This window comes from Lissotriton helveticus, chromosome 10 (assembly GCF_964261635.1).
Source record: "Lissotriton helveticus chromosome 10, aLisHel1.1, whole genome shotgun sequence".
Classification (NCBI taxonomy): Eukaryota; Metazoa; Chordata; class Amphibia; order Caudata; family Salamandridae; genus Lissotriton; species Lissotriton helveticus.
In genome coordinates this window covers 1196703007-1196718673 of record NC_136071.1, presented here as the reverse complement: position 1 = coordinate 1196718673, position 15667 = coordinate 1196703007, and the positions used below count along the sequence as shown (strand labels likewise).

Sequence of the window (15667 nt, the reverse complement as noted above, 5' to 3'; positions counted from 1 at the left end):
GTCGAAGGCTGCTGAGAGGTCCAGGAGGATGAGGGCAGCCGTTTCCCCGTTGTCGAGCAGGGACCTGATGTCGTCGGTGGCTGCGATGAGGGTGGTCTCGGTGCTGTGGTTTACTCGGAAGCCGGACTGTGAGGGGTCGAGGGATCCGTTGGTCTCGAGGAAGGTGGAGAGTTGTCTGTTGACGGTATTCTCGATGACTTTGGCTGGAAACGGGAGGAGCGAGATGGGGCGGAAGTTCTTGAGGTCCGTGGGGTCCGCGGTGGGTTTCTTCAGGAGGGCGCTCAGCTCGGCATGTTTCCAGCTCCCCGGAAAGGTGGCGGATGCGAAGGAGCTGTTGATAATGTTCCGGAGTTGGGGTGCGATGATGGAGTCGGCTTTGTTGAAGATGTGGTGTGGGCAGGGGTCGGTGGGGGAGCCGGAGTGGATGGTGTTCATCAGGCGGGTGGTGTCTTCTGTGCTGACTGGGGTCCAGGTGCGAAGGGTGGTGGTGGGGGGCGCTGTTTCGGTGCTTGGGTGCATGGTTTGTGCGCCGAAGCTGTTGTGTATGTCGACGATCTTGCGGTGGAAGAACGAGGCGAGTGAGTAGCAGAGGTCTTGCGAGGGTGTGATGTCGTTGTTGCAGGCGCTGGGGTTGGAGAGCTCTTTCACGATGCTGAAGAGTTCCTTACTGTTGTGGGTGTTGTTGTCCAGTCGTTCTTTGAATGTTGTCCTTTTGGTGATGCGGATCAGCTGGTGGTGTTTGCGGGTGGAGTTCTTGAGGGCGGTCATGTGTTCTGCTGTCTGGTCGTGGCGCCAGGCTTTCTCGAGGGTGCGGCAGGTTTTCTTGGAGTTTTTGAGGTCGTTAGTAAACCAAGAGGCTTTCCTGCTGCCGGGTCTGCTGGGAGGGTTCTTCAGTGGTGCGAGTTCGTCGGCGCAGTCGGTGAGCCACTGTGTGAGGTTGCGGGCTGCTTCATCGGGGTCCGTCGTGTTGGTGAGCGGGTTCTGGCTGAGGGTGGTGGCGAGCTGGTCGGAGGTGATCTTGCTCCAGCTTCTGCGGGGAACCTGTTGCGGGTGGTGGTGGGTCGTGGTTCTCCTGAAGTTGAAGTGGACGCAGCTGTGGTCTGTCCAGTGTAGTCCTGTTGAGTGGCTGAAGGAGATGTGCTTGCTGGTGGTGAAGACGGGGTCAAGCGTGTGGCCGGCGTAGTGGGTGGGAGTGTTCACCAGTTGCTTGAGTCCAAGGTTGTCGAGGTTGTCCAGTAGGGCCGCGGTGTTGCAGTCCTTTTTGTTCTCCAGGTGGAAGTTGAGGTCCCGTAGGAAGATCTAGTCTGTGGAGGTGATGGCGTGTGGACTGACGAAGTCTGCGATGGTTTCGCTGAATTGTGTGCGTGGTCTGTAGATGAGGGTGCCTCTGATGGTGGTCTTGGGGTCGGTGTGTATCTGGAAGTGAAGGTGATCGGCGGCGGTGAGGGTGTCGTCGGAGTTGGTCGTATAGGGAATGTAAGGTTCAGTAATGGGTTGACTTTAGTGTGGTGCGGGGTTATTTGGTTTCAGGGATAGGTGGAATGAAGATGTAGAAAGAAGAAATTTGTGTTCATGGATGCGTGGTGTTTAGGGGTGGTGAGAGGCTTTTAGGGTTTAAGAATTGGTAGAGTTTAGGCGTCATGAGGAGTTTCTAGGGGTCTGGGACGGATGGTTGTTTAGGGGTAGTGAGTGTTTTTTAGGGATCTGTGATGGGTGTTGTTTAGGGATAGTGAGGTTTTTTGGGGGTCAGTGATGTGTGGTGTTTAAGGATGGTGAGATGTTTTTAAGGTTCAGGGATGGGTGGAGTTTAGGGGTGGTGAGGGTGTTTAATGGTTCAGGGATGGGTGGGGTTTAGCAAAGAAAGGAGTGTTTAGGGTTCAGGGATGGGCAGAGTTTAGGATGGGGAGGGCTTTTTTAGGATTCAGAGATGATGAGTCTAGGAGTAGAAAGTGCTTCCAGGCATCAGGGGTGGGTGGAGTTTAGAGGTCAGAGTTGTTGTAGTTTAGGTGTGCTGAGGAGTTTTTAGGGTACAGAATGGGTGGAGTTTTGAGCTGGAAAGGGCTCTTATGGTTCAGGGATCTGTGGAGTTTAGGCATCAGAAATAAGTGTACTTTAGGCATGGGGCGAGTTTCTAGGGGGGTAAATCAGATGGTGTGTAGGGCCTATGAGGGGGACAGGGGTGGATGGTGTTTAGTGGAGAGGTGTGGTGCAGTGGCCAGGGCAGCTGACTTTGGGGCACAGAGTTCACGGTTCAATCCCCGGTTCTGGCGGCAGCTCAGCACCATGTGACTCTGGGCAATAGTTTACTTAATTTACACGACGGCCTCCAGCGCCTTGAGACCCGTAAGGGTGAGTAGTTTGCGCTTTACAAAATACAGTTATTTATTTATATTTAGGGGTTGCTGCAAAGTCATTGTTTGACAGTGTGAAGATGTGAATCCGCCTTGGAGTATAGCACCGAATTAAATACGAAATGTTTCTGAGAGGAATCCTCACCTTAGATAAACTTGGCAAAAGCCAATTTCGAAAAAAGACATTCTGTGAATTGGTTTCTATGAGATGGTAAATGCCGCTCATCCTGCAGAGCTGCATTAAACAGTTTAGGTGAAATGGTTTCTCAGCCACGGTAGTCCATGACATCGTCTTTGTATAAAATCACACACAACTGTCTTCCAGTAGCTACAATGTACAGGCAGCTCCTGTCTTTTTGTAACAGAGCAAACTTTTAATTACAAAGCAATACTTAATACTAGACAATCCTACTGCGAATAAAATGCGATACACCTCATCACGACTCCATTGCGGGCACTACTCAGCGTCCCTCCTTTCTGAGCGTTCCCCCACCGAGTGGCCCCGCCCCGGACGGCCTCCCAGGAAGCTTTGGTAGAGGCATTAATAAGACTCAGATGCAGGATACATTTCCCCACAAGTCAAATGTGCAATGGGCCCACTGTTCACTCTTGTTCTTACTCCCCGTTGTCATAGAGGGCAGAAAAGACAGCCTTTGCCCTCGCCCTCCTCTCAGGTCCTGGCTGGGTGGGGGTCCTCGGCAGTTGTAGCCTGCCTCTGGGCCGACGCGGAGGCATGGCCGGCGGCTGCGACCAGACATGGTCCAGGGCACAGGCTGAGGCGGTTGCAGCCTGACCGAGGCCGAGGCACCTGGTAAGGTAGATGCAACCTACCCTAGGCTGATGTAGTCTGTTTCAGTTCCCGCCAGTAATTGCAAAGAGAGACAAGTAGACCTCTGCAGCACGGGTCGCACCAAGTTTCTCTCTCTCTGACAGTCCCGTTTCCCTGCGTGTTCTTCTGGCCATTACCATGCTGGCCCTCTCCTCCTGGAGAGGTTCTCCTCCTGCATGGCCAGGCAGACACCCTCCCTCTTTTCGCAGGCTTCTAGGCACTAGGCAGACCCTCAGCTCCTCCAGCAGAAACTGCAGGCTGCAGGTGATGACGTCTCAGCTCCTGGAGGCCGGCTGCCAGGCAGACCCCAGCCCTGGTCACTCAGCAGGGAGTGCTCTGTGGAGCACTCTCTGCCTTGGGCCTGAAGAACTTGGAATTGGACCCAAGTGGGGTTGTTTGGGTCCCACATTTCCTAGAAAGGACACGTGGCTCCACGGTCTCCACTTCATGATCGGCTGGGATGGTTCTCTTTCTAGTGTTCTTCTCAGGGGGCTCTCGGATGCAGCCTTTTTGGAAAGTGATGCTTCTCGCAGCAGGCGGCACCGGGGCTCTCTCCAAACTGGAGCGCCCCCAGCGTGGGCACGATGAAGGGTGAGGTTTCTGCACGTGGAGAAGTGTGGCTCAGTGGTTAGAGGCGGCAGACCCGGAAGCTGAGATCGACTGTGGACCAGGGTTCGATTCCCCGCCTCGGCGGGTCTCGGGCTCAAAATTCCATGGACTCGACAATTCTCGCTCCGGTGCCTCCTCGACTCACGGGGTCACACTCTGCGACTCTGGGCAATAGCTTGCTTAATCTCCACTACGGCCCCTCGTGGCGGGATGCCTGGCTTTCACCTTGTGGATACCCTGCCGGGGTTTCTCACAGGGGAATACCAGGACGGGTTCCCTAAGCAAGCGCCGGGACGCTTACGGGCAGCTGTGTGCTATACAAGTCCAGCACATTTACATTTACCTGGCTGGCATCAGCTCTCTGAGAAGGAGTCCGGGAGAGACAAAGGGGCAGGCTTCCAGAATCCCCATCACCTGGCACGACAGAAACTTGTCCCACCCTCCACCCTTTCTAGTTAACAAACAGCGGTGCTCAGGGAGACCAGTCAGCTGCACTTTGCTAACTTGGGGGCACATTTACAAGGGCGTTATCCCTGCTTTTTTGGCTGAAAAAGCCAAAAAAGCGGAGATGAAAATATTGCCCTATTTACAAGTGGGTCCTAACATGCATAATCGCATGTTAGCACCCATTTGCACTACGCCTACCCTTGCATCTCTAATGAGATGCAAAGTGGGCGTTCCTGACATACACTACATGTCAGGACATCAATAGCGCGGCTTCGCGCTATCAGCAAGGAGGCCCTAGCATTTTATCAAACATTAGTTTTTGGAGAAAACTGCTGTTTTCTCCAAAAACTAACGTCTGCTAAATTCTTGACTTAGCCACCCCTAACATAGGGGGTGGATTCTGCTGATACGCCCCTGTAGGTCGTATCAGCAAAGTTATCACCCTTTTGCAGGGAACATCGATGGAAAACCAGCGATGTTCCCTGCGATGACCTCGCTATCTCTGGAATTTTTTATCGCCCTGGAGTAACGCGTTGTTAATTACGTGCTACCAGGGCGATAAAAAGCAGAGATAGCCTACGATAATCTAATTATCGCTAAGCACGGACAGCGATAATTATCGCTGGCCGTTGCTAATATGCCCCAGAGTCTTCACAGAATGTCTAAGGGCAGCTCTGTCTCCACCCTCCTCGCTTCAGTGTTTGGATCTCCACCCATCACCACAGCAAAGCAGGCAGCGCAGCCGCTCTGTCTGGGGAGCAGTATTCTTCCCTCATCTTGTGTCAAGTTAAACCAGAGGTAACCATAATGGATGCCACTTGCTTCAGTACTCAGACTCATGCACCCACACAGTACTACTACCCACACATGCACAACATGTATACTATACATGCACACAAGTGGCATACACACCTGATGTCAGTGCACAGGGCTCAGTTTCAAGTAATACCAGACTTTTGCATGAGAGGAGTTAGTAGGCAACACTCCATCTGACACAGATAAAATGGTCAGGTCCATTATATACTATCATAAAACATGCCCGCCGCCACCTTGCATGCTAGGCACAGTGATCGTAGTCCTAGGATGGTAAACTTAGTGCCAATCTCAGGGCACAAGACATGTCTTGGAGTTTGCATAGACAGCCTGTGTGCACACACCAGATTAGAAGGACGCCAGGGGCAAAATAAAAGTTAAGATACCCTATACATATGTAGTCGGGCACCACTGTTCACCTTCCCAAATCCCATATTGATCTCACTGGCGCACCTTTACCTAGCGGTGATCTTGTGTACTATGTTGACGGTTCTTGCCTCAGAGAGGATGAGGTTGCTGATGATGCTGTTTCGACCATACCTGAAATCGTTGAGAGCTGATATTACCTCCACATGCCCGCTGCTCGAGAAGCGGAGTTGATACTTCCATGCACCTGCATTCTAGCCACTCAGAAGACTGTAACACTCTTCAGTGATTCAAAAGTAGACATTTGGGCTTGCCCATGATTCTGGACTCCTCTGCAAGCAGCACCGGTTCTTCACTGAGGACGCCATTTTAAATGGATGCTCAGTGGAAGCTGTGCTGATGCCCTCCTATTGCCCCAGAACGTTGCTGTTGTCAGATGTGGGGCCATCGATCCACCCTGATGAGGTATCAAGAATCGATGCTTCGGATGACTCTGCTGCTGGAAGCGGGTCTTTGTCTTCAGCATCTGCGGGTACTTGATTTGCACCCCAAACTGCTGGGTCTCTCACGTCCACCTTACAGGATCTCGCTGATGTGCAGGATCCGGCCCCGGGAAGTGAAAAGAACGCATGGGTCAGAAAGGAACGTCAAAAGTACCCGATGGCCCATGCCAAGATAAACATAGTAGAGGGACTGCCTCTAAGATATTATTCTCAAATTTGCCTCGCTTCATAGCATTGTACGTGTTTGGTGAGATGGTTTGATCCATGCCACTGACAACAATTGGTTGATACCTAACTTTGCTACCATCGCTCAACAATATGGCCATACTTGTGCCAAATGCTATGTCTACAGTATTGGTATGGTTATTGATAGCACCCCTTCTTCATCCTATACCTTGGGGTCCCTTCATCCATGTGGAGATCAATTTTATCCAGATGCCGTTGTGTTTTTCTGATGTTTATGAGCTGGCATTAGTGTGCTTGTTTTCTGGGTGAATCTAAGCTTATCCGCGTGCCTATGTTAACGCTCCCACAGCTAGCAGACTACCACAGTACTTTATTCCAAGATTTGGGATCCCGCTTCAGATCAGGAGTGACAAAGGAAGTCACTTTGTGGCTACTGTTGTCAAAGAGCAATGCAAGGCTTTAGGCATTCAACAACATTTCCAATGTGCGTATCACTCTGAGTCCTCTCGAAAGGTCGAAAGGAAAAACGGAACTCTGGAAAAAAACATGTCCAAGACTGGGTGAAGAGATTTGGCTTAAATGGTCTGACTCCTTACCCTTACCACCCTGGTCAGTTCCCGCCACCCTTCCGAAATGATAAAACTGAGTTCTTATGAGATCTTATCTAGCAGACCTCTCCTGTGTCCACAGCTTTACTTGACTTGCATTCATCTGAAAATGTGACTCTAGAATTTTAGATATAACTTGTTTGATGTCCAGCAGTTCCCGTTCACAGGTTCTAGCTGAACTGCCCACCAGCCCGACTGAAGCTTGCCACGACCAATAGCCCAGACACTGTGTCCAGAGCACAGTCCACCAGCGGAAGTCTGCACTTCACCCGTGTGACGCGACCTGGACCAAGTCCTCATCACCAACTCTGCTGTCAAGTGCCATGGACTGCCTACCTGGGTACAGGCACCAGACTGCAAGCACACCGCAGAACCAAAATACCCAGGACCTGCTGACCGAAGCGCTCCTGACCCTAAAAGTGCCCCGCAAGAGCCAATCGCAGCCCATACTCCTGCCCATGGCTATGGCCTACTGAATAGTGGATGACCAAACAACGCGCTTAGCCGAAAACTGTTCACACTTTTTTTGCTAATTGAAGGTCATTCTCCCCTACTCATGAGCTCAGCCAGGCACCTGTTCATATTATTTTATGAAGTGTTACTGTGTGCCACACACTAAAAACTCCTGTGCAGTGTAATTTACATGTGTATCTTGTCTATACTTTTTGAGTTTGTCACCAAAGGTCACTTCAGGGGTGACCCCCAGTCCGAATGACTCTGAGTCACAGACTATTCATTTTTATTTTGTCAATAAACACTTTCACACTCTTAGGGTGTGTGACAAGATTTTTTTGACACAAGCATATGCTAGAGGTGTCCTGGACTGGAACACAGGACCCACGCGTGCCATCCATCTGTCCTGACGTACTCACAGATGCCTTTTCATATACACAGGAGATATAGTCTACAGGCATTTTGGCGTGTCTCACAGGAGTCCGGCGTGACCCACATGCTTCCTTGTGGGCCTTGTAGACGTCCTTGAGTGTCCTACAGGAGTCCTGGCATAGTCCACCTATGTCTTGTCTTATACATAGACATCCTGACACATTTTATAGGTGCCCTGGTGTGGCCTGCAGGTGGCTTTGTCTGCCCTCCAGACCCTCTCAGTGATAATATATGTAGCCTAGTGTGTCCTGCACGTGCCATGACATATCCTACAGATGCCTTGCCTCATACAGGACATATTTTAAAGGTGCCATTGCATGTCCTACAGTTGGCCAGGTGTGCCCTAAACATGCCATGGCATAACTCACGCCTTGTCATACGCACAGGCATCCTTTCATAGTCTACAGGTATTCTGGCAGGCCCTACAGACACTGGAATAATCCACAGGTGTGCTGGTCCATTCCACAGATGTCCTGGCAGGCCTCACAGGCACTGTGGAATAATCCACAGGTGTGTTGGTCCATTCCACAGGTGTCCTGGCAGGCCCCACAGCCACGTTGGAATAATCCACAGGTGTGTTGGTCCATTCCACAGGTGTCCTGGCAGGCCTCACAGGCACTGTGGAATAATTCACAGGTGTGCTGGTCCATTCCACAGGTGTCCTGGCAGGCCCCCCAGGCACTGTGGAATAATTCACAGGTGTGCTGGTCCATTCCACAGGTGTCCTGGCAGGCCCCACGGGCAATGTAGAATAATTCACAGATGTGCTGGTCTATTCCACAGGTGTTGGGGCAGGCCCCACAGGCACTGTGGAATAATTCCCAGATGTGCTGGTCCATTCCACAGGTGTTGGGGCAGGCCCCACAGGCACTGTGGAATAATTCACAGGTGTGCTGGTCCATTCCACAGGTGCCCTGGCAGGCCCCGCAGGCACTGTGGAATAATTCACCAGTGTGCGGTCCATTCCACAGGTGTCCTGGCAGGTCCCACAGGCACTGTGGAATAATTTACAGGTGTGCTAGTCCATTCCACTCATGTCCTGGCAGGTCCTACAGACACTGGAATAATCCACAGGTGTGCTGGTCCATTCCACAGGTGTTGGAGCAGTCCCCACAGGCACTGTGGCATAATCCACTGGTGTGCTGGACCATTCCACAGGTCTCCTGGCAGGCCCCACAGGCACTGGGGAATAATCCACAGGTGTGCTGGTCCATTCCACAGGTGTGCTGGCAGGCCCCACAGGCACTGTGGAATAATTCCCAGATGTGCTGGTCCATTCCACAGGTGTCCTGGCAGGCCCCACGGGCAATGTAGAATAATTCACAGATGTGCTGGTCCATTCCACAGGTGTTGGGGCAGACCCCACAGGCACTGTGGAATAATTCACAGGTGTGCTGGTCCATTCCACAGGTGTCCTGGCAGGTCCCACAGGCACTGTGGCATAATCCACTGGTGTGCTGGTTCATTCCACAGGTGTCCTGGCAGGCCTCACAGGCACTGTGGAATAATTCACAGGTGTGCTAGTCCATTCCACTCATGTCCTGGCAGGTCCCACAGGCACTGTGGCATAATCCACTGGTGTGCTGGTTCATTCCACAGGTGTCCTGGCAGGCCTCACAGGCACTGTGGAATAATCCACAGGTGTGCTGGTCCATTCCACAGGTGTTGGAGCAGTCCCCACAGGCACTGTGGCATAATCCACTGGTGTGCTGGACCATTCCACAGGTCTCCTGGCAGGCCCCACAGGCACTGGGGAATAATTCACAGGTGTGCTGGTCCATTCCACAGGTGTCCTGGCAGGCCCCACAGCCACGTTGGAATAATCCACAGGTGTGTTGGTCCATTCCACAGGTGTCCTGGCAGGCCCCCCAGGCACTGTGGAATAATTCACAGGTGTGTTGGTCCATTCCACAGATGTCCTGGCAGGCCCCAAAGGCACTCTGGAATAATCCACAGGTGTGCTGGTCCATTCCACAGGTGTCCTGGCAGGCCCCACAGGCACTGTGGAATCATCCACAGGTGTGCGTGTCCATTCCACAGATGTCCTGGCAGGCCCCAAAGGCACTGTGGCATAATTCACAGGTGTGCTGGTCCATTCCACAGGTGTCCTGGCAGGCCCCGCAGGCACTGTGGAATAATCCACAGGTGTGCTGGTCCATTCCACAGATGTCCTGGCAGGCCCCGCAGGCACTGTGGAATAATCCACAGGTGTGCTGGTCCATTCCACAGGTGCCCTGGCAGGCCCCGCAGGCACTGTGGAATAATTCACCAGTGTGCGGTCTATTCCACAGGTGTCCTGGCAGGTCCCACAGGCACTGTCGAATAATTCACAGGTGTGCTAGTCCATTCCACTCATGTCCTGGCAGGTCCTACAGACACTGGAATAATCCACAGGTGTGCTGGTGCATTCCACAGGTGTTGGAGCAGTCCCCACAGGCACTGTGGAATAATCCACTGGTGTGCTGGACCATTCCACAGGTGTCCTGGCAGGCCCCACAGGCACTGGGGAATAATTCACAGGTGTGCTGGTCCATTCCACAGGTGTTGGAGCAGGCCCCACAGGCACTGGGGAATAATCCACAGGTGTGCTGGACCATTCCACAGGTGCCCTGGCATGCCCCACAGGCACTGGGGAATAATTCACAGGTGTGCTGGTCCATTCCACAGGTGTCCTGGCAGGCCCCACAGGCACTGTGGAATAATCCACAGGTGTGTTGGTCCATTCCACAGGTGTCCTGGCAGGCCTCACAGGCACTGTGGAATAATTCACAGGTGTGCTGGTTCATTCCACAGGTGTCCTGGCAGGCCCCACAGGCACTGTGGAATAATTCACAGGTGTGCTGGTTCATTCCACAGGTGTCCTGGCAGGCCTCACAGGCACTGTGGAATAATTCACAGGTGTGCGTGTCCATTCCACAGGTGTCCTGGAAGGCCCCACAGGCACTGTGGAATAATCCACAGGTGTGCTGGTCCATTCCACAGGTGCCCTGGCAGGCCTCACAGGCACGGTGGAATAATCCACAGGTGTGCTGGTCCATTCCACAGGTGCCCTGGCAGGCCTCACAGGCACAGTGGAATAATCCACAGGTGTGCTGGTCCATTCCACAGGTGCCCTGGCAGGCCTCACAGGCACAGTGGAATAATCCACAGGTGTGCTGGTCCATTCCACAGGTGTCCTGGCAGGCCCCACAGGCACTGTGGCATAATCCACTGGTGTGTTGGTCCATTCCACAGGTGTCCTGGCAGGCCCCACAGGCACTGGGGAATAATTCACAGGTGTGCTGGTCCATTCCACAGGTGTTGGGGCAGGCCCCACAGGCACTGTGGCATAATCCACTGGTGTGCTGGACCATTCCACAGGTGTCCTGGCAGGCCCCATAGGCACTGGGGAATAATTCACAGGTGTGCTGGTCCATTCCACAGGTGTTGGAGCAGGCCCCACAGGCACTGTGGAATAATCCACGGGTGTGCTGGTCCATTCCACAGGTGTCCTGGCAGGCCCCACAGGCACTGTGGAATAATCCACAGTTTTGCTGGTCCATTCCACAGGTGTCCTGTCAGGCCCCACAGGCACTGTGGAATAATTCACAGGTGTGCTGGTCCATTCCACTAGTGTCTTGGCAGATCCTACAGACACTGGAATAATCCACAGGTGTGCTGGTCCATTCCGCAGGTGTCCTGGCAGGCCCTACAGACACTGTGGAATAATTCACAGGTGTGCTGGTCCATTCCAAAGGTGTCCTGGCAGGCCCCACAGGCACGGTGGAATAATTCACAGGCGTGCTGGTCTATTCCACAGGTGTCCTTGCGACCAGGCCCCACAGGCACTGTGGAATAATCCACAGGTGTGCTGGTCCATTCCACAGGTGTCCTGGCAGGCCCCACAGGCACTGTGGAATAATCCACAGTTTTGCTGGTCCATTCCACAGGTGTCCTGTCAGGCCCTACAGGCACTGTGGAATAATTCACAGGTGTGCTGGTCCATTCCACAGGTGTCCTGTCAGGCCCCACAGGCACTGTGGAATAATCCACAGGTGTGTTGGTCCATTCCACAGGTGCCCTGGCAGGCCCCACAGACACTGGAATAATTCACAGGTGTGCTGGTCCATTCCGCAGGTGTCCTGGCAGGCCCCACAGGCACGGTGGAATAATTCACAGGTGTGCTGGTCCATTCCACAGGTGCCCTGGCAGGCCTCACAGGCACTGTGGAATAATCTACAGGTGCGCTGGTTTATTCCACAGGTGTGCTGGCATGTCCTAGAGGAGTCCTCTAATATCCTACAGGTATGACGCCGGACCCTGCAAGTGTCGAGCCATAACCCGGAAGTCAGATCACATATATCTTAATTGTCCAGTTGTAGCCAGTGGGTACCACCCATTGGGACGCACCTGAGCCAGGGGAGAGTTCCATGGTTTATGTCCTCACTCTCTTCATTGCACTGTCAGTGTGGGCTGACAGTCAGTCTTTTGTCCCCTTCACTCCCCTGGTTTCTTTTTTGAGTCAACATTTTCAGTCCTAAACTGAGTCAGGTCTGCACTGTTGATTTACAGGCTGGAGTCACTTCAGGAATGAAGGTGTATCCCACATAGCCACAAAGATGATGGAAGTCAGAACAGGAGCGGGTTTATAAACAGCAGTAGAGGAGAAAGGGGAAAGGAAGACGGGGGGGAACAATTTTGGGGTGGACAATAGAGACACGGGAGCCAAGGGGATACATGGAAGTTCTGACACAAGAACTTTAAGGCTGAATCTGAGCTTTGTCATTGAGAAGAAAGGACCTTTTTTTAGAGCGGAAGTAAACAAAATGAACAAGCTTTGTGCAGTCACTCAAAGTGAAGGGAGCCAGTGGATAGAGTGGGATGAGCAGCTGACCCATGCTGTGGGGGATGGAAGCAAAATTACACTGACAATTCAACAGACCAATTGACGAGACCTGCTGATCAAAACTCCCTCTGTGAATGTATGTTAGACATGATTTATTTTGTAAATCAATAGTCAATCAAAACAACTAAAGTGGTCTTAAAGGCCAGATCTAGAAAGGCAGTCTGTGGGCCTTTTGCAATAATCTGATGATACCACTAGATGGCGATCTAAGGCATTACATTGCTTTATGAAAGTGCTCTGTTCCCTCGGGTACTACCTGCTGGCCCAAGGATGCTGTGAGTTCTGACTCTGGGAAGAAAACACTTTATAGTTTGAGTGCAATAAACCACGGCCAATGCCTTAGTTTCTTTTGTGTACTCGCAGTGCAAGTTTTTCTTATACACTGTCCCTTCAAGCCAACAAAATCACAAGCTGTACTTAGTGAGAAAGTTGGGTGAATATGATTTAAAAAAAACTGAATATCACTAAAAAAAACACAAAGGCCGAAGTGACGTTATAGTTAGATATGGTAAAAAAGTTGTTCTTTACGTTAAAAAATAACCAAGAAATTCACTGATAAAATCAAAGTTTCAAGTGACCTTATAGTTAGGTATAGCAATAGGATTTTAGTTTACGTTGAAAAACCCCTCAGAAATTTACTAAACAATCACAGAGGTTGAAGTGACGTTATAGTTAGGTATTGTGATAATCTAAAAACGAACATTTTAAAAACAAAAAAAACACTGAAATTCACCAAATATTGTTTATTGAGCTCAGTATAATGTGTGCCCTTGCCATACAGTGATCTCACATATTACAACACTCATCACATGTAAAATTACATCCTTGTTGACATCACTAATGATATTTCACATGACATTATTGTCTCTGTCACACACACACAAGTAGGCTCACACACGGATCCACTCAAGTGTGCACACAGACTAGAAGATATTTAGAAACAACTACACACACACACACACACACACACACACAAACACACCCACCCACACACACACACACACACATACACACAAACACACACACACACACACACACATACACACAAACATACCCACACACACACACACACACATGTAGGCACACACACACAAACACACCCACACCCACACACACACATACACAATAGACTGAACAGTCTCCATCACATTGACTGCAGATCTTACCTGTCCCATGTCAGCTCAGGTGAGACGACTATCAGAGGGGACTCCATGTTCACCTTCTTCTCCCTATCAAGGGCAAGAGAAGACATGTGTCAGGGTATTGCAAGCACCCCGCCCACCCTGCCACCTCACACACCCGGGATCTCTCACAGCCTCATTTCATGAGTCAGTAGCTCTTCAAGTCCTGTCTGGGGTATCGCTGCTGGCTGGCAGTGGAATGCCGAAGGTGGGCATGAGATGCTAGAATGGTGGGGTGGATATGTTCTGGAGAGGGGCGGTTGGAAGCGGTTCTGCTGTAGAGGAGTTGTATAGGAGGTTGTTTCTCCCATGCGGTAACGGAGTTGGGAATAAAGGCCCTCATTTATGAAAAGTGACGCATCGATGTGAGAAAACAGCGATGCGTCACTTTTCATTGCCCCCTCCTTGCGACACCAATGATGCGTCATTTTTACATTATGACGCATCATGTCGCAAGGCGTTACAGATATGACAGTATTTCTGACGTATCTGTAAGCATAAAAATTACGCATGGCTGGAGTGTGTCACAAAAGGGACGCAACTCCAGCAATGGTTCATTACACATGGGCAAGTCCGATGTTAAATGTGCCTGCGTCAGTCTTACGCCTGCTGTGAGGCAGATGTAAGATATTGACGCATTTGCATCCTAGAAGTGGCGCAGTGAAATCTCATAGATTTCACTGCATCACTTCTACGACCCTTTCATGCGTCAGAACGCCCCCCGCATACATTACACCTGGCGCAGGTATAATGTGGCGCAGGGGTTTACAAAGTGACGCATCTACCTAGATGCATCACTTTGTAAATATGACGCAACATGGCGCATTTCTTACACCGCTGGTTCGTCACAAAAAATGAAGCACCGGCGGCGCAATAGTGGCGCAAGGGCCCATCAATAAACCTCAAAGTATTTTGGACCTACGAGAGGTGTCTCTCACCATTACACTATCTTTCATCTGTACCTGACACTCGTAGGACTGCTATTTACGGCCAAACCAGCAGCACCACGATGCAAAAGCAGCAACCAGGATTGGATGAGCCACTCACACCTGCCAGGGGATGTAAAGGGACAGGCCCTTGTGGAAGGGAAGAGACGGCGGGTGGGAGTTACCTGGAAGAGAGCTGGTCCTTGTTGTCAGCCCGCGGAGCGGGTGTTGGGGCTTCTGTCCTCTTCTCTCTACTGAGAAACAGAAGCAAAGGAGTCAATATTTCTGGATACATCCCTCATTCTATCTGTACAAAGGCCTTACCATAAGCAGGAGTGTGTGTGAAAGACAATGAGAGTGTGGGTATATTTGTGTGCGAGCGCCCAATATTATATCTGACCCGAGCTGGGATGGCCTTCACAGAGGCTGAAGATAGATAAGATATGATTATCTATGTCAGTGTCCCCTGGGTTTACATAGATTGCTGCCTATGCTGCACACTTTAGTTGGAGGTGGACCAATGGGAGTTCTGCTTCTTGTTGATTGGCCCTCAGAGAGTCCATCCCAAATAATAACCAAATGCACTGCACAAGCTGGCCCTAGTAGGCAGCTTTCAAGATATTAGGATTTGAAGTAGTCATCCAGGAAATTATGTCATAATATGTCTCAAAACCCAAGCAGGCATTATCAAACATTCTGGAATGCCTATATATGCCTATCTGGAATGCCTGTCAATGTATCTCTGGAATGCCTGCACATGCTTATTAATGCCTATTTGGAATTCCTAGAAGTGCCTATCTGGAATGCCATCAGTGCCTATCTGGAATGCCTATCAGTGCATATCTGAAATACTTATCAATGCATATCTGAAAGGCCGATCAATGCATACCTGGAATAGCTATTGATTCTTATCTGGAATGCTTATCGATTCATATTGGAAATGCCTATCAATGCCTATCTGTAATGCCTATCAATGCCTATCTGGAATGCCTATCAATACATATGTGCAATGCTTATCAATGCATATAAGAAATGCCTATCTGGAATGCCTACCAATGCATATCTGGAATGCCTACCA

The 15667-nt window shown here is 50.9% G+C and overlaps 1 protein-coding gene across 1 annotated transcript in view; it reads right to left on the bottom strand.

Moving 5' to 3' along the window:
* Window positions 1–15667, bottom strand: part of LOC144784940 (uncharacterized) — a 327184-nt gene that overhangs the window by 36266 nt on the left and 275251 nt on the right. Inside the window, exons 16-17 of the mRNA XM_078664054.1 lie at window positions 14775–14843; window positions 13649–13711 (exon numbers count right to left, since the gene is read on the bottom strand). Of these exons, the coding sequence (XP_078520180.1) occupies window positions 13649–13711; window positions 14775–14843 (132 nt within the window). The remainder of the gene's footprint in view (window positions 1–13648; window positions 13712–14774; window positions 14844–15667) is intronic.